The sequence below is a fragment of the Hyaloscypha bicolor genome (assembly GCF_002865645.1).
Source record: "Hyaloscypha bicolor E unplaced genomic scaffold K444scaffold_165, whole genome shotgun sequence".
In the NCBI taxonomy this organism is placed as follows: domain Eukaryota; kingdom Fungi; phylum Ascomycota; class Leotiomycetes; order Helotiales; family Hyaloscyphaceae; genus Hyaloscypha; species Hyaloscypha bicolor.
The window spans coordinates 768449-786390 of record NW_020194667.1 but is presented as its reverse complement, the minus strand read 5'-3'; the positions used below and the strand labels follow the sequence as shown (position 1 = coordinate 786390).

General features: G+C 46.7%; 7 protein-coding genes across 7 annotated transcripts; 4 read left to right on the top strand and 3 right to left on the bottom strand.

The window, feature by feature from the left end:
• Positions 1 to 1431: 1431 nt before the first annotated feature.
• Positions 1432 to 3574, bottom strand: K444DRAFT_600127 (putative polyamine transporter; the record flags this gene model as incomplete). The annotated part of the gene is made up of 6 exons (XM_024878607.1): positions 1432 to 1802; positions 1857 to 2232; positions 2286 to 2336; positions 2473 to 2825; positions 3011 to 3367; positions 3419 to 3574. 6 exons carry the CDS (start codon positions 3572 to 3574, stop codon positions 1566 to 1568), a joined length of 1530 nt encoding a protein of 509 aa, XP_024729739.1. The 3' UTR covers positions 1432 to 1565.
• A 399-nt stretch (positions 3575 to 3973) lies between these two features.
• K444DRAFT_572321 (uncharacterized protein) lies at positions 3974 to 5093 on the top strand. The gene has a single exon (XM_024877352.1). The coding sequence runs from the start codon at positions 3999 to 4001 to the stop codon at positions 5016 to 5018; it is 1020 nt and encodes a 339-aa protein (XP_024729738.1). The 5' UTR covers positions 3974 to 3998; the 3' UTR covers positions 5019 to 5093.
• Positions 5094 to 6995: 1902 nt separating this feature from the next.
• On the top strand, positions 6996 to 9992 carry K444DRAFT_646982 (general substrate transporter; the record flags this gene model as incomplete). Its single annotated transcript, XM_024885275.1, has 6 exons — positions 6996 to 7017; positions 8242 to 8514; positions 8630 to 9453; positions 9501 to 9623; positions 9677 to 9825; positions 9875 to 9992. 6 exons carry the CDS (start codon positions 6996 to 6998, stop codon positions 9990 to 9992), a joined length of 1509 nt encoding a protein of 502 aa, XP_024729737.1.
• Positions 9993 to 10840: 848 nt separating this feature from the next.
• Positions 10841 to 12177, bottom strand: K444DRAFT_646981 (uncharacterized protein; the record flags this gene model as incomplete). The annotated part of the gene is made up of 7 exons (XM_024885274.1): positions 10841 to 10881; positions 10931 to 11003; positions 11059 to 11091; positions 11178 to 11244; positions 11312 to 11642; positions 11713 to 12007; positions 12061 to 12177. The coding sequence occupies 7 exons, from the start codon at positions 12175 to 12177 to the stop codon at positions 10841 to 10843; spliced, it is 957 nt and encodes a 318-aa protein (XP_024729736.1).
• Positions 12178 to 12616: 439 nt separating this feature from the next.
• K444DRAFT_619526 (Glyoxalase/Bleomycin resistance protein/Dihydroxybiphenyl dioxygenase) lies at positions 12617 to 13395 on the top strand. The gene is made up of 2 exons (XM_024881533.1): positions 12617 to 12748; positions 12833 to 13395. Exons 1-2 carry the CDS (start codon positions 12737 to 12739, stop codon positions 13316 to 13318), a joined length of 498 nt encoding a protein of 165 aa, XP_024729735.1. The 5' UTR covers positions 12617 to 12736; the 3' UTR covers positions 13319 to 13395.
• A 387-nt stretch (positions 13396 to 13782) lies between these two features.
• On the top strand, positions 13783 to 15038 carry K444DRAFT_646980 (putative aldo-keto reductase; the record flags this gene model as incomplete). The annotated part of the gene is made up of 4 exons (XM_024885273.1): positions 13783 to 13831; positions 13883 to 13921; positions 13985 to 14537; positions 14672 to 15038. 4 exons carry the CDS (start codon positions 13783 to 13785, stop codon positions 15036 to 15038), a joined length of 1008 nt encoding a protein of 335 aa, XP_024729734.1.
• On the bottom strand, positions 15016 to 17884 carry K444DRAFT_192183 (uncharacterized protein). Its single transcript, XM_024870931.1, has 2 exons — positions 17598 to 17884; positions 15016 to 17532 (listed from the first exon to the last, which is right to left on the bottom strand). Exon 2 carries the CDS (start codon positions 17507 to 17509, stop codon positions 15299 to 15301), a length of 2211 nt encoding a protein of 736 aa, XP_024729733.1. The 5' UTR covers positions 17510 to 17532; positions 17598 to 17884; the 3' UTR covers positions 15016 to 15298.
• Between the last annotated feature and the right edge of the window lie 58 nt (positions 17885 to 17942).

The window sequence follows — 17942 nt, the reverse complement described above, 5'->3', positions numbered from 1 at the left end:
TTGTTTATTAACAGAGTAAGCGTATCAAAAAATAATTAAGGTAAATTAAATAATTATAATTTAATTACTGTCTTTTAAAACAATAATTAATTAAATAATTATAATTTAATTACTGTCTTTTAAAACAATAATTATTTAAATAATTATTTAAATAATTAATTATTATATAAAGTAGTTTTGCGATATAAAACCTAAAAGTCTTAGATTATTAGGCTATAAGCAATCAATAATCGGTCCGATTTAACCCGCTCCTAGCCTTTATTATACTCAAGCCCTTCTCGCAGGTTAATCAAGAAAACATTCATTAATCTTTTGATCTTCTCTTCATTTAATCAAACAGCTATTACTATGCAATTCCTTTCTGTTCTTTCCACCTTCGCTCTTATGGCAACCGCTATTATGGCCGAGGTTAGTGTCGATGTCGGCACTAAATGCAGCCCAGAGGGAAGTTACCACTGTTGCAAACTAGCCGGAATCGACAGCATCTGCGTTTGCAGTAAGAGAATGTTAGTAATCGCTCACTCGCTTGTTCCGGCTGGGCATACACATATTTATTGCCCCAGTATATGGACTTAGAAGCCTAAATATAATGTACGAGTCCTTCTCTTTACTATTTCTTCATATCTTGTTTCTTTACTAGATTTAATTTGTCTCTAATCTTGCAGGAATTATTTTAGAAGCATTAAAGTAAATTCTTCCTCTTTGCCAAGAGCGAGGATTCGGTATTGCGTGGTTTGCTTATAAGGGCTTGTTTCATACGAATGAACGTCTCTATGCACGTCTTTTAATTGCTAGCAATTGCCAGCAACCATTACTAGCGTTCAATACTCAATATTCAAAGCTAGTATTCATAAAAATTAAAAGTATTTCGCAAAATATAAACACATAATAATTATTGCAATTATAGAGGTTTCAAGGTAACTTCCGGTAACTTTAAATCTCAAGGCTTACTTTTCTTTAATTATTACTTCCTATAAGTATAAGACATTATAGCCTAATATTTATTTCTCTTCTAAGGCAAAAGTAATTAATTAATTAATTGCTTTATTATAGCATTCTTATTAAATCAAAACACATAATAAAAATTATACGAGAAGTGTAATACTTATATAATAATTAAAATATTATGTCTTATAAAGTATTATAAAGGTAATTAGAAAGATAAATGCTAGTATTTAAAAGCGACCCAGATTACGCTTGGCGGAGCCCAAGTGCGTTTTATAGCATTACTATAAATGATGAGGTGACAATTTGTGTTTGAAGCGGATGAAACGGACAGTAGATAATTTTTGAGGGGAGAGGATCATGTGTTTTTATTGCAGCACGTTAAAGATAGTACAACGCCCTGTGGTACTATAAGTATATTCTGCGTTTATTTTCTTAAAAACCAGGGTGTGTGAACCTTGGCAACTTGCGATAGACAGTATCTATATTTCTTCGTTCTGAGATCATGCACATGGAAACAAGTTTATGGAACATTCAGACTCCTTCCTGGAGTTCCGTTGAATCCGCAAACCTTTGCTCACTACATAACAGCCATATTCAACTTGCTTGACACATAAAAACTAATTGCCTCGCAATACTTTCTTCATCGGGCCAAATCGCCCGGTGAAGACACGAATTCTTTTCCCAAAGAAGTACAGGACCACAGATAATGATACGATAGCATACTGAATAGCAACCATCTCTCCAAACGCTTTCTTTACACCCTCCACTCTAATCCAATCAGCAATGTACAAGGAAAGAATACAAGCCATCACATTTCGGACCACAAACACAATTACTAGAACTTCTCCGGAGATCTAGATGAGAAGAAAAGTTAGTCTACTCCTTTTAGGCGAACAATATAAGCTCACAGGACGATAAGCATCTACAGCGTAAGTAGCAACTACGTTGCTAGCTGCCGTCAATCCAAAGCCCAACATCGCAAAGCCAACTGCAGCACCCCAATAACTCTTCTTGTTAGCAATCACCAGCCCAAAAGTTAGGACTCCTATAGGCCCTACAATTGCAGGGATGGCCATTGCAGGAAGGCGGTATTCGGGCTCAGCGTGCCCACCTTTCCGAGCAGTCATCCGAGTTGCAACGAAGTCGATCAATTTTCCGCCGATAAAGAACGAGATTACAGCACCGATAAAGCCTGCGGTTGAGAGGAGACCAAGACTGTGTATCTTCCAATGATATGGAGCTGCGGTAAATGTCCGAGAAGAGGTCAGTTGAATTGAGATGTTCCTGTGTTGAAGTCAGAAACATGGCACAGTTATTGGGGAACACTAGACACTTACCACCCAACAAATACACCAATCGTCAGTCCGACGAACACCACTGGCGGATATCTTTACCCCAACACCTCCGAATTAGAATACTTCTTGTAGAAACTTTCGCAACGAGCCATGCATGAGTTTTGAGTGAGTTCAACTCAAGAGACAAGCCCAAGGGGAAAATATTACACAGAAAAAGTCGGGGACTTACGCAAGCAACACTAGTGTGTTACCTAGCCATCCCCAAAACGAAGCTTGAGAATCATAGCCAGACGTGAGGGACAAGCCTGCAAACCAATTCCTTTTCGGAGCATACTCCGATTTGGGAAGATTGAAGTTGACGATCTCTCGATTGTACGCGGTCTCATGTATGGTGAAGAATCCTACAACAAACGTAGCGGAGGCAGCGATGGCCATGAAGCCACACATCCACCTCCATCCTGCATATTGTACGATGTACGCATTTATCAACGGGCCGAGGAACACGCCGCCACTTATCGCTGTATGGAACATCATCATGCAATGCCCTCTTTCGTGGAAGTAAAACAAGTCCGCAACGACACTCTGCCGACAAAATTAGCGTAGTAAATTTGAAAGAAACCCCCCCCCCCCGGAAGGATCTGGGACCTTCGGAGCTGTCTTGGCTCTCAAGACAAGACAACAAAGAATTGTAGCGTCTCTTAAAGGAGCTCCCTTCTCTCGGTTCTCGTATAATGAAAATAGAAAATTTGTATGAGAGTGAGCCATACTGGGACTGTGGCATCGGCAGCAGCAGAGAAAAAGCCGCCTGAGAGCCTACTTGCCAATAGGCTGCCGTACGAGTGCGAAAAATATCCCCAGATGTTGGTAGCAACCAAAAGCAGAAGAGATGCTAGATATACTGGCCTCTTCCCAATGATGCGCATCATCGGCATCCAGAAGAGGTTTCCAAGACCCATGAATAAGAGCTGGATAGAGGTGAGATAGCCCGCTCTCGTCGTGGTTGTATGGAATTCTGCAGCGACTGGTACAATCGACACGGTAAAATTACTGCTGTTGACCAATCCTAAAAACGCAAAGAAGCAGATGGTGAGATATGTGGAATACTTTTCCAAATATGGCCAATTCTATGTTGGAGTTAGTCTCTGAGTAGTGGGGCGAGTGGGAGATGCACCGACGAGAGGATCATTAGGGTCATTGGAAGGCTGGGGACGTAGCAGGAGTCCCTTCTTTGATCGTTTGTCCTCCACGAGCTCAATGTCTGAGAGCTCCTGTACGTGTTTCTTCAGCACCTTCGGCTGCTCGCTGGGCTTGACGTCTGCTGTTTTCGACATCTTGATAATGCTCTGTGGTCATAAACTTCGTAGGTAACGGACGAGATGAAGCAAGCTGTATTTTTTCTATACGCAGGCAAGAAAAAGAAAGACAGCAACGTGAGAGGTGCATGCAGAGTGGTGGACAAGAGATATCCCGAAATAAGCATCAGCGAATATGACTGGGGGGCGAGGACTGGTTTCCTTTTTGGTACAACTGCAGCCAAAGGCCGAGCGGGGAACCTTGTTCGAAACCCGCCTTCCCGCCTCCCTCGCAATTGAGGAGAGGCAGGATGTTATGGTTGGCTCCAAGGTCACAGGTGAGATGAGTCAATCGCATGCAAAGCATGGGTTGCGTGTTTTTCTTCATATCGAGCCGAATTTTCGCTTTACTTCGAAGCCTTTCTCATCTCCATCCGTCTACGCGATTCACTGTTCGTGAAAAATGACCTCTCGAGTCCCAATCTCTTTTGCTTGTGGTCTCTACGACCGTATGGAGGCCCTCTGGAGCGGAGAGGTTAGACCTCAAGGGATCGACCTCAACTTCATCGTCCAGAACCATCCTCGAGATGTCTTCGATCGCATGGCTGGTGGACACGAGTTCGACTGTTCTGAGATGTCCCTCTCTGAATATGTCTGTCGGTACACAGCAGGAAAACGAGACTTCGGCGCTATCCCCGTCTTCCCGTCTCGAGCCTTCCGACACGGCTTCATAGCTGTGAACTCCCACATAATCAAGTCTCCCACAGATTTGAACAGCAAGAAAATTGGCGTTCAGCTCTACACGATGACAGCTGCCGTCTGGATTCGCAGTCTACTAAAACAATGCGGTGTTGACCTCGATACTATCACTTGGATCGAAGGTTCGATGGAATCACCAGAACCACACGGCAAACCCACCACTCTCCCTCCTCTGAAATCCATCTCCATCACCAGTAATAGGAGCGGGAAATCCCTGTCCCAGCTTCTCGAAGAAGGCGAAATTGATGCAACCATTGGAGCCGATTTACCCCCGTGTTTCCACAAAGCAGCACATGTGAAGCGACTCTTCCCCGATTTCAAAGATGCAGAGAAGAAGTACTACAAAGAGACGGGGATTTTTCCTATTATGCACACCGTTGTCATAAGGTCCGATGTGGTAGAAAAACATCCATTTGTGGCGACGAGTTTGTTCAACGCTTTCCAAGATGCAAAAGATGTGGCTTTTCGCAGGATGAGGTTTACAGATGCTTTGAGGTATATGTTGCCTTGGCTGACGAGTGAGATTGACGAAATCGGAGAGATTTTTGGCGGCGATCCGTGGCCGTATGGCATTGAAGAGAACAGAAAAACACTGGAGGCGGCGGTGGAGTGCCTTTTTGACCAAGGGATGATCGGTAGGAGGGTGAGTATTGAGGAATTGTTCTTACAGCCGAAAGGCCAGAACTGGAAAATCGGATGGGGGCCGACAGATGTTGTGAGATAGGCAGCTATGCAAATGCGATTTCTTCCTGCCAACTTAGGTTCTTCTTAGAATAAAGTCAACGTGCAAATGCATTCCCTGGGGGCAATCTATAATGGCCGCCATCGGCCGCCGTTATCAAGTCATGGCGCGGAATTGCCTATTTCCGCTGGCGCTCTAGATAAGTCTAAGTCGACCTCCAACCCAAAGAGGAGGCTTACTGCTTCCTCATGGATTCCTGTTATATTGAGACTCAATCAACTAATTAATTAGTTTAGATAGTAGTTCATCGACTGAGGGCAAGATGAAATAAACAGTCGTCTGGTATAAGTTAGTTGATGACGCCATCGTAGGCGATGGAGATATTGACTCGGATAACACTCTCGGGGGAAGTCTCGCCAGTTCGGGACGTATAGTCTAGAGGAGCTCGCTGAGGTGCTTGGTACGGCCGACGCAGCATTTAGAGCACGGCAGCTCAATCAGGCGCTTACTGATGCCAAAATTAACTTCAGGGAGGGCGTCCGATGATGGCTTAAAGTCGGCGGAGCGAGGGCGGCTGTCAGGAAATTGAGTGACAACGTGTCGACAATAGGAGGGACAAATACGATGGAAGTGGGCGGGGGTTGATTGGCGCGATTTGTGTGACACCTGTTCCGCTCGCTGAGTAGAGCCTTCTTCCTTGATGATTTTAAATAAGTCTCGGAAACAGAGTACAATAGGATATAGATGGTGTTGCAGCACATCACTCAAGTAGGCGTAGCGCGATCGCTTCGCTTAGTCAGGCTCACTGCAAGTATATTCAAGAGCTTCCACTCCTCACTTGAAGCTCCTTTCTAGCTGGCTTTAATCGATTCTTATACCCTCAATACAACTCCCTACCCTACTCGATTTACGTGCAGTAGATGGGCAATGGCATGACTAGAAAGACGAGAGCTGAGGACTAAGACATTAGAAGCCCAATCAGTTTGGCAACAGCTTCCTGGCTCTCCGAATGGCATTTTTGAAAAGCTACAATTTCTTAGTATGTGTACTAAAATAACCCATTTGCTGATACATACGACCATAGACTGGGGGGAAATGGGCATCCCGTCCGCTCTGCCATACACAAGCCCCAGATCGGCAGATTAGTAGTTGGGTGGGTGACCACCAGCGAATACCTGCTGTTGTATGTTTTGCCTTTTTAGTCCATTTCCTTTTTGCTTTTGAGAATTACACACGTTTTCTAATTACAGTGGCTCCATCCTCGTTCTTTTTTTGGCCGAAAACTTGGAGATGGGGGATCGCTGAAGAAACAGCCGAGGGCCTGGGAATCAGGCGTCGCTGTAGGCTCGCTGGGGACCAACCCTCCCCCGGGATCCCTTCTAATCTTGTAGATTGTAACGGGCCAATGGTGCTGGATCTTCTTGTGGGCCTTGGATTTCCTCAAATTAATCTTGAGGAGACTTTAATCCGCTGAGATATCCTGGCCAACGTGGCCCAGCAAGAGCGAACGATCTCAATTTAGCTTGGTCGTGGGCTCGATCCAGAGGAAGTTTTCCTGCATAGTGAAGAATGCTGTTGTATCTTCCCTCCCTTGCATATACACCATTATATTATGTAGTCCAATTGGTGGCCAGCACTGGGTTTTGCTTGTAATTTCGGCACTACTCCACTCCCGAGATTCGAGTTGTTGAACATCCTTTTGAAGTTATACGGAGTAAACACTCCTCAATGAGGTTAATAATACCTATTGATAGTTTATAGAAGCTCCGCCGTCAACAATCAGATTCTGCCCGGAAACGTATCTAGACAAGTCTGAAATGAAGAAAATAACTGGCGACGCAATGTCAATTGGCTTTCCTAGCCTCCCTAATGGCACCCTCGATTCCATCATTGCTCGCTTCCCGCCTGCTTCCAAGTCCTTCTTATTCATCGCCGTTTCTGTTGTTCCCGGGCTCACTGCATTGAAGCGAATGCCATGAGGACCCAGGGCCACTGCACAGCTATAAGTCATCCCCAGCAATGCCGCTTTCGTCGGACTGTAGTGCGTCAATCGACTCGACCCCAATGTAGCTGTGATTGAAGCAATTGTGACTATCGAGCCGCCAGACTTCTGCTTGATTATTTGCTCTGTAACCGCTTGCGTTAGGTGGAAGGGGCCGGCGAAGTTGATAGCCATGTGCCGTCCAAGCTGCTCACGAGTCACGGCGTGGAAATCCGCGAACTGGCATATTCCCGCGTTATGCACCAGTGCATCTACTTCTCCAAATGCGCCAACTGCTGCTTGAACAATACTAGGATGCAATGTCAGAAAAGACCACAAAATTATATCAGATGACTGACGGGACAGGGGTGTCTACCTTTGGCCGGCTCCTGGATCTGTGGTATCTGCTCCTACCGCTATGTATCTCTGTCCTTTTCCGTAATGCGATGAGATGTTTGTTTCTGTATAGATTGTGTCGAGCTCGGATTTCAAGGTTGCGATGTCTCCTTCTGACTGGGAGTTCCCAATATGGTGGAGGACAATTCGCGCCCCGTGCCGAGCACATTCAAGAGCCGTAGCCCTTCCAATTCCACTGCTGCATCCGGTTATACTAGTCACATAGTCAGTGCTGTTTTATAACCTGTAAGTGTGTTTAATTTTTTGCAGGAAGGAAGAAGGGGAGGATTTACGCTACAACTTTATTCGCAAGAAATCGAGAGGACACCATGGTAAGTATTGTTGATGGAGACAAGTCTACAGTTAATATTCTAATGTCAATTGGAGACAGGAGTTGTCTTCAAAACCACTTCCTGAATTCCGGCTTTAAGCAAGAGGGAAGGTGTCTTGACGATTCGAAATCTGGATTCCAATGTACCCCGCACCGATTCATGGCTCGCTTACAGTACCTCAGGGAACGCCCGCAGGGTCCACCCCTTTTCAGCTCGGCTTCTTCGTCTTCGTCGCACGGCTATCTAGTTTTGGGCTTGAAAACGCACTAATTCAAATGGTGAAGAGAGTTGCCGCGGTCTCTCTCACTAACTCTAAACTGTTTTCAATTGTCCCAGACTAAGTTACCGAAACCAAGAAATAATTTTCAGAAGTCACGTTTAGTGCCAGGTGAGGTTTTGCGGGGTCCCCAGAGTGGTACCCTCCACAAATCCCTGGGTCCTTTGTATAAGACTCCCCTACTCCTCTTGCATCGTTATGATACATCGTGCTGATCCTACTTCGTTTTCGCAATTATTCATCTCTTCAACGAAATAGTTTTCCTTCACAATCTTCAAGGAAGGGCCTTGACTATCGCCATCACCATCACATGCGGTACAGGCTTCCTCCTATTCGGTTATGACCAAGGAGTCTTTGGGGGTCTCCTATCCAACAATGCCTTCCTTGGCACCTTCGGCAACCCCAATGCTACCATTCAAGGTCAGATTGTGTCAACCTACGACATCGGATGTATCTTAGGGGCGATTTCTTCAATCTTCTTTGATGACAAGCTTGGTCGAAGACGAAGTATCGTCTTGGGATGCTGCTTGGTTATCATCGGGGGCACAATTCGTAAGTGTTAAGGAGAATCCTTCCTATTTTGAATGGTTTCGTGATTTCGCCCCAATTGTTCCAGCATTTCTGGAGTAACAAGTACCAACCATTTTCTGACTCTTCCGCAATTCAGAGACCGCTTCTTATCACTTGCCACAGATGATCATCGGAAGAATCGTGGCAGGCCTCGGAACCGGGATGAACACAACTGCCATCCCGATGTGGCAGTCAGAGACCTCCCAAGCCAAACAACGGGGGAAACTCATCATCATTCAACTTGTCCTCGTCCTGGGAGGTATCGTCATTACCAACTGGATGAATTTCGGGTTCACATACACACCAGACACCCAAGTCAGCTGGCGCTTCCCTCTTGCTTTCCAGGACTTCTTCGCAATCTTGACCATCCTTTTCATTTCCTTCCTCCCTGAATCTCCACGATGGCTCGTCATGAAAGGCCGCAGAGACGAAGCAAGAGTCATCATTGCTCGTCTACTTGCAAAGCCACAAGATGATCAACAAGTAATTGACGACCTCAGCGTCATTTGTGATTCGGTTGCTCGTGCTGAGGAGCACGGGAACTTTGGATGGCGTGAGGTCTTCCGCAATGGCAAGAAACAAACTTTGAGACGTATCTTGCTTGGAGCTGGACCCTCATTCATGCAGCAAATGGGAGGAACCAACGTCGTGGCTTATTACCTACCAGTTGTACTGGTCCGCTCATTCGGCTTCACTAATCGACTTGCACTTATTCTGTCGGCATGCGACTCGATCTCTCTCATGTTCTGGGGTTCAATGGCTACCTTCCTCATTGAGAGGGTGGGTCGAAAGAACTTGATGTTGATGGGTGCCTTCACACAATCGATTTGTTTCTGCGTGGCGGGCATGGGTCTGAGTTTCAATACTAATCGGGGGTCCATATTAGCCGTAACTTTCATTTTCCTATACTATGTCTTCTACGTGCGTACACCCCAGAAGATACACCAAGAAAGTGCTAACACTTCTAGGGTCTCTCGTTCTTGTCTATCCCGTTCATGTATCCGTCCGAGATCAACTCACAACACATGCGTAACACAGGCGCCGCAGTAGCTATGGTTGTGAATTGGCTCTTCGTATACGTTGTGGTGTTGGTTAGTTGCTCCTCCTTCTTCACTTTAAACCACCACTTTTCTAACACACTCAGATTACACCAGATGGCATTGCCAATCTCGGTTGGAAATTCTATATGATGTTCGGCATCATCAATTTCTCCTTCCTCCCCATCATCTGGTATTTCTTCGTTGAAACCGCCGGCCTGTCTCTCGAGGAGATTGATCGGCTGTTCGAAATCAAGTATGATAACCCGGGTATGTCTTACAAGGAAGCTACCAAGCTTGCTCAGGCGGAATTCGCGGCACTCATGCACGCCCAAGACTCGGAGAGGGATATGGAGAAGGTTGGTGGATATACGGCGGCTGTCGAAGACGTCACTTCAGAAGGATCAAAGTAGTGCCTTATGAGAGGGGAGAGGGGTAGGCTTGCTACGCGTCAGATGATGAAGAACTGCAAACTCTCTGGAGTGAGCATTCTTGAATTGTCTTTCGGATTCAACTTTCAACCTGGCTTCAGTGCTCACGTTTGCGATCTTCATTTCTCTGCCATATCAGCGCTGTCTATACGGAGTGTGCCTTCGAAACATAGACTAGCTGTCTAGCTCAAATTAAACATCATTCAAATGAGATTCCTTTAGTAACATTTTGTGTCTTCGAAATAAAGTCCCTCTCGGGCAATGAAGTTTCAATGTCCCACGTCGAGTTGAGCATTTCAAATACTCCCTGTCCAGATGTTGCTGCCGTTTAGCATATACTTCAAATCCAAACCCATTACATATCCTTGAGGTTCTGGGAAATTGAAATCCTCTATTTCCAACTCCAACCTTAAGTCGAAGTGAACCTGCAACTCCGATAAGAGCCGCTACCTGTTTATAGCACACGTTGTCCATTTTTGATTAGCCACTTGTGTTTGAAGGCATCGGATACTGTCCCCCATCTTCCAATTTGGACTTGAACAAGGCGGTGTTTGTTGAACTGATGAAGAATTCCTGCAAGCTTAAAAGTATAACTTGTCGTGTACGGAGATGAGGATAATCGCGGCCTGGGGGGAGAAGCCAAATGTAGATATGCGAGCGAGAATATGCGAAGGAACTGTTGTTCTTGAAATGGAAACTAGGAATCTCGAATTGAAACTTTAATTCAACTGGGAAATTCTTCTTTAAGAGGTCGAGATCGAGGCATTTGTCTTTTTATGATGGATAAAATCAATCTTCATACATAACGCAAGCTCCAGGATCATAACAAGGACGCTGAAATTAATAAATAGCAATTGCATTTGCAAAGCTTGCAATTCCACCTGCAAGTATTAGTCGAGCCCAAGGTGCTCAAAACCAAGGAATCCTTACCAGGCATGTTCAAAGGGGTACTCATGAAAAAGAACGACCACCTCTGCTTCTCCTTACATTGCTTCGCAAGTGCCTGAAGACACTCTATCAGCCAATCAAATCCCCAGTCAGTTAGACTAGCATCTTACCTCAAGATCAAACATCTCTCCAATAAGCACTCCCTATGAACCCAACAGGAACTCATGCTTCTTCACAGTTAGCTGAAAGTTTTTGAAGGTCTGAAATATTGCAGTAGGGGAGGACTTACCAGAGCCCACTGCTTCGGTGGCCAACATTCCCAGGCTGGTGCGTCTCCAGCCACAGCAGCAAAATACCTGTTCTAATATTAGCCCTTCCTTTCCCCTTAAAAGCCCAACATATAAAGAACCGAGGGAAACGTACGAATCATGCAACCAACTCTTCATCTCCTCCGTTTGCGCAACCCCCGCCAAAGTCGGATGCAGAGACCCCGCCTCATCCAACTTCTTCGGGTCAGACTTCTCGTACTCATAATAAGCAGCCGTATATCCGCTTCGAATCAGCAAAATATCACCAACCTGGAACTTCACGTTCTGCGCTTTGGCAACGGCGAGTAAGTCTTCGAGCTGAATAGCGTGAGAAGTGAACGGATCGTATGGTTTGCCGGTTTGTTGACACCAGCTGTAGTAATCGAGCAGCACGCCTCGACCTACGATCCCGTGGTTTGAGACAGCTTGGATACCACATCTTGTGCCTGTGTCTCTTGTTAGCTAAGATTCAGCGAAGCCATGGGGTTTGAAGGAGATGGGTTCTAGGATTGATACCGGAAAGCACTTCCTCGGGCGTGAGATCGTTGTAGAATCTTCCCTGGGTTTGATGTCCATAATGGCGGAAGCCATCCCACTGGCTTCCAGACTGGATGTTCATATCCAGCCAGTCGTCAAAAACCATGGGTCCATCGGGATGGTTTGCAACACGGTGTTGGCAAGGAGCGCGTCCGAACGCTGGCTTGGTTGGTAAATTCATGGGCCAATTAAGAGACACAGTATCTCCGTCTCTAATCTCCGATTTCTGTGCAGAGAGGATGCGGGCTGGGGTCAAGAGGTTGATGCGTCCAATCTGTGAGCTTCATCAGGACTTGCTAATTGAGGAAGAGGAATTCCAATTTTTACTTCGTCATCTTTGCCCCATATCCATGCCGTTTCCGGATATGGGTCTGCGCCGTTAAATTTCTTTACTTCCTCTAAGGTAGGAATGCCATTGGGGAATTTCTGCATGGCAATGTCCATTATGAGTTATGAGGAGTTCAATTTTAATGAAGGGTTCTAAGTTAACGAGAAGTGTAGTATCTTCAATATATTCTTCTGCTTCTAATAGCTCGAAAAGTCAGGTTGCGGGGTAAACTATAAAAGGCTGTGTTTATTCTCGGCTTCATATCCAACATCCCCACACACGGGATTGCTTTTCCGAGACCGTTTGAATCATTTGAGGCGCAAACTTCATTTCCAAAGTAGATTCTCACTGTTTTTAAGCTTCTAAATCCTAGTGAAATTGCGATTGCCTGTTTGGAAGAATATAGGGCCCCGCATCAATCCTTAAGCTCTGATGTTGGAAAAGGGGAGCCCAGCACGGGCTTCCAATAGCCGAGATCCCCCTATATAAGCGAGTGTGCGCTCGGTGTAAACCAGTGGCGTTTGGTGTTCTTACATTTCCCTTGATTCCCCAGCTTTCCAGATATATACTTGTTTATATACTTGGATCTCTGGGACAGTTAGCACGAAATAACACCATATCAGCGATTCGCCACCGACCTCGCACCCAACGTCGACAACCGCATTGCTCGCCACAATGGCACAAGCTGTAAGTTCTCGCACTCCTTTCCCTTCGCAACCTAGCTACGAAACCTAGCTACGAAAGAGCCACGGCTTACGTAAGTTCATCCAGAGTACCCCCAGCAGGGTCATCAACCACGTCGCAGTCTCCGTCGCAGACATCGACGCTGTGGTAGCCTGGTACACGAAAGTAATGGGCTTCCAGCTCATCGGCAACAAAATCCACGAAATTCGGCGCTCAGAAACGCCCGACGCAGCCATCTTCGGCATCTACCCACAGTCGCTGAACGACGTCAAAATCGCCTACATGTCAACTGGCAACGGCGTCGGGTTTGAGATCTTCGAATTCATGAACCCCTCTCACACACAACCGGAGAGGAGTTTTGAATATAACCGAGGCGGTTTCTTCCATGTTTGCGTGACCGACCATGATCCCGAGTCATTGGTTGAGCGGGTGGTGAAGGAAGGCGGTTCAAGAGTGGGGAAGATGGTTAGGCTCGTGGATGGAATTAAGTGTGTTTATGTCGCGGATCCGTGGGGCAATATTTTGGAGATCTTGGACACGTCCTTTAAGAGACTAGCTACTACTTCGGCATAACCAGATGTATGTCGTTTCCTTGAAGTTTAGTTAAAGTTTTTGTGTCGGGAACATTTTGAGATACAGTACAATTTGTGAGGGAGCCCGGCGCGGGCCACAGGGGCCAAAGCCTGTAAGCCACTCACTGAAGCCGCTTCAATCACTGCCAAGCGCCGCAGCCACAGCACTGGGACCCAGGACCAGGGCCCTACAGCCAAATAAATTCATGGGCGCGACTGCATGTTGACAGGCTTTCACACCTGTATTTTGTCATCTTCACCACAGATCCTCGGTAACTCCCACCTCCCACTCTTGACTCAACCATCTGACACAACCATCTACATCTCGGATTCCTATTCGATTTCAACTAGGCCGGGCTGAGAAAGACAGGCTGCAGCCTCGTCTATACGGTACAATGCCACACCTATGATAAAGATACAACACCGCCCTTCTTCAAAAGTTTCACGCTCTCAACCCTGAACACAATGTCTCCGAAACACCCCATCTGTACCAAAACCTTTACTCTGAACAATGGTAGGGCCTCGAAATCATTCCAACTTGCTCAAAATCACTGATTTCCATCAGACCAAGAAATTCCCGCCGTAGGCCTAGGAACCTGGCTAGGTATCTCCATCTCCATCCCCTCGCCATCCCCCAACTCTCACGTTCCAATCTCATCCCTCACAGGCTCCACATCCCCCTCCCCCTCCCAAGCCACCGAGCTCCACGCCTCCCTCTTGAAAGCCCTCTCAAATGGCTACCACCTCATCGACACCGCCCAATACTACGGCATAGAATCCATCATCGGCTCCGCGATCCTCGCCTCGGGAATCCCACGCTCAGAAATCACAGTCGTGACAAAGTTCTGGGGAGAATGGCATCACGACCCCGCTTCCGCACTCGAAAAATCCCTCTCCTCTCTTGGCCTGGGATACATCGATATCTTCTTGATGCATTGGCCGAACGCCATTCGTGTAGAGAAAGATGGGAGCGAGACGAATTTGGGGATTGATGAAAGTCCGACGTTTTTGGAAACGTGGAAGGTGATGGAGGGGTTGGTGGGGCCGAGATGTAGGGGCATTGGGGTTAGCAATTTTACGCAGAAGACATTGCAGGCTTTGATCGATGGTGGTGCGAAGATTTTGCCGTGTGTTAATCAGGTGGAATTGCATGCTTTTAACCCGAATTTGAAGCTTGTGCCTTGGAGTAAGCAGAGGGGAATTCATACAATGAGTTGGAGGTGAGTAAATCCTTGTGTGTATTGTTTCGGACATTTTGGGGTGGGAGGCCCGAGGGAAAGCGTGAAAAGAATGAGGAACATTGCAGTTAGGATGAAAATTTGAACTTGGATGCAGAATGCTGATGCTCATGTAGTACACTGGGAGGATTCTACCCCGGCGTCGAAAACGAAATCTTCACTCACTCACTTTTCAAGAGCATCGCCGCTGCTCATGATTGTGCAGTAAGCGTAGTGTCTTTATCATGGGCAGTCCAACGAGGCATCACCATCATACCGAAATCGAATTTAGATGCTCGTGTTGCTGAGAACATTCGCCTCGTGGATCTGAGCGAGGATGAGATGGAGAAGATGAACAATGCACATAAGACCATCAAGCAGATTCATCTCGTGGATTGGATCACAGCTATTCTGGGGAAGAGGGCAGATGGCACTCAACTGGTCATGGGCTGGACGAAAGAGGACTTTGGATGGGAGGATAAGGAGGGTAATTGGCTGCCGTGAGTGGATAAGTGATGTTGCGTGCAGGGGAGGGAATGGTATTATGGGCAATTACCAGAAGCGATGAGTTGAGCAAATATCATTTTCATGTTACATATTGATGTTCAAACAGTTTTGTAAGGTGCCATTGGGGGTCACTCCAACCCAAATGCCCCTGGCTCTGCTCAAAAGTCCTTTTGGCAGACATGCCAACTCCCGCTTGCACGAAACCCATTTTAAGACAAAGGCAAGCTCCTTGAACGGTGCATGTCACAGAACCGAACTCATTGCAAAACCCCAACCGACGGGAAGTTAACTAAGTTGGGGAACATTGATCCATCACCCATCAATGCAGGATCGAACGGCATCTCAAACAAATTCGAAAGCATGGGGTGAGTCTGCCAAGGATCATATCCGAAATTCGCCTCCTCTGCACCCAGGAAACCAGGTGTGGCGCCCATGGCATACTCAGCCATCCCGGTGGGGCTCTCCATATCAGCATTCTCCGCATCTGGTGCTCCTCTTAAAAGATTATCAAACAACTGCATGACCCAAGGCGATGGATCCCACGATTCTCGTGACTCGTGAAGTACCATTTGGCAGTTGTTTAATGCAGCTCGACTGAATTCCCTAACCATGGTTTGTGCGCTCTTCATCTGAGTATAGAAGACTACTTCTGCAAGAAATATTCCGTGGAATAGCTCATGGGGCATCAACAAGACGTCGGATTTGGTGACGATCTTGCAGGCCATAGTGGAGATGCGCTGTGCTGCGGTCTGGGAAATATCATCCGAGTTGATCGAAGTCCCATCCTGTGAACGATTTAGGTGTGTGAGAATCAGGTGATGGTTGTACAGGATGGCTAGGGTGGACGAAAATATATTCATGCCTGTGCTGTTATCGGACCAGCGCAGGTTGTGAGGAAGTTGGGCTCGCCAGCCGCTCAGGGTTTCATGCAGCACCGCACTGGTAGTATTGGGTTTTTGAGGAGAAAAGCGGGAATTGACAATCTCTCGTAGTACCAGCGAAAGTTTGGACATCTGAATCTGGTAATTGGCGAATGAAGGCCGTTGTGGATTGGACATGAAGTCTGGAGAATTGCCATCATGTTCGAAGTCCTCAGCTGTTAATGGATCTGTGTCACATTGTTCCAGGTTGATCCGAAAGGGACGGCCAACCAGAGCAGCACAGGAAGTGTCCCTAATTATAAGTATCCACCATATCCTTTTCAAGAGACTCCTATCTTGAGGTTTCATGTTCGTTGTTGCCATCGAACGATGAATCCCGAGAGTTTCGGCGATCGTCACACCAGTGCCAATCCAAGAGTAGAAATTCCAGTAATTGTTCGGACCGCCTCCCCAAAATGTGAGGAAAATAACGCTTTGCAGTACGACAAGCTTGTTGACTTCGTAACCGTTATCAAAAAGTGCTTTGGATTTTCTGTAAAATAAGAAACGAGCCTGTTTCCTCGAGCTGAAACCAGCTCGATGCAGGATGGAGAGCGGACAGTAAGTTGCGGATATGAAACACATGGCGTGTAACAAGATCCAAGGTATTTTGTTCATTAGATGTTGCTGTTGGAATTCGTGGCGATTGACAATCGGATACAGAGGAAACACTCGATCGAGGAAGACAGATACCAAAGCATCAAGAACGCTCTTTTCGGGAGCCTCAAATGTGCCTTTCGCTTCCAACACAGCGATGTCTTCTGGGAGCATGTGGTCGGGACGACTTCGTTGTGAGCTGTCCGTACTTGCATCGTTCTCCGGGCATGGTGGACCTGGATAATGAAGCTTCTGCTTTCCTCCGTCCCTCAAGTCTTTCAACACAATGGAGAGGGGGAATGATTCACCAAGATAGGTAATGCTGCACTTGTCGATGACAGCTTCCCCATGCTTCCGGCCCTCCAAGAAATGGTCGAACATGGTTGTCCATGAAATCTCGCGGTACGAGGAATTGCTCATCTCGGTATCTCCGGACCCAGGTGATGCAATTTCATGACTTGCAGGCGTGGTTAGGGCTGTTGACGGCGGAGCTTGCTCCAGGGCATCAAATGAGTGCATCTCATCTTCGGAAAGATGATTGGGGGAATTCCGGCTTGAGTTCGTATTTTCTTGTTGATCCTGAGTCTGCACATGGACAGTGTTGTTGTCATGTGAGGCAGCTGCTCTTTGGGAAGGAGGACTTGAGGCACAAGGAACGACTTCCTTATCCCCTTCCTTTTCCGAGCCTGACGTCTTTGTTTGAGAATCATTTCGGTTCTTCTTCCTCTGATAAATCCCCCGCCGTGATTGTATCAGGGCGCAATCATTCCTCTTGCCCTGTTCGCATCTGGTGCATGGAATTCCACGCTCGATCGCATCACATTTGACACGCTTCTCATTGCAGCGGCGACATGCTTTTGCAGCCCGAAATCGTTTCGTCCTCTTAGACTGGGATTCTGATTGAGATTGCCCCTGCGGCTGGGGTTGAGCCTCGGTGGTAGGCTCTGGCATATCTGACTCTTAAGGCGATGAAACTAACAATGTCCACCAACGTCAGCAATCAATGTTACGAGGAGCTCAAAATCGTTGAGATACGTACGCCAGGCGTCCTTTCGTCATGACATGAAGAGCTGGAGATAGAAAGATTACAAAACAGGGTAGGAAGCCGAGAAATGGAATTTGGTTCTCGGAAATTGGGGTCTGCGGGGCGTGCCAATTGTTGGAATGGAGATTTATTGACAATAGCAGCTGGCCCTCCAAATCAAGGACTTGGGGGCATATATATACATGGTAGCTTGATTTGTCAGGTAATGCGCATGACAAATCAGCTGACGTGCAGAAATGGAGAAATTGGTAAGCTGACGTCCCGTGACATCACTTTCAATACCAATGCTCTGGAGCTTCCAAAGGGTGGGTTGGAGATTTAGTGGCAGTAGTAGGCAGC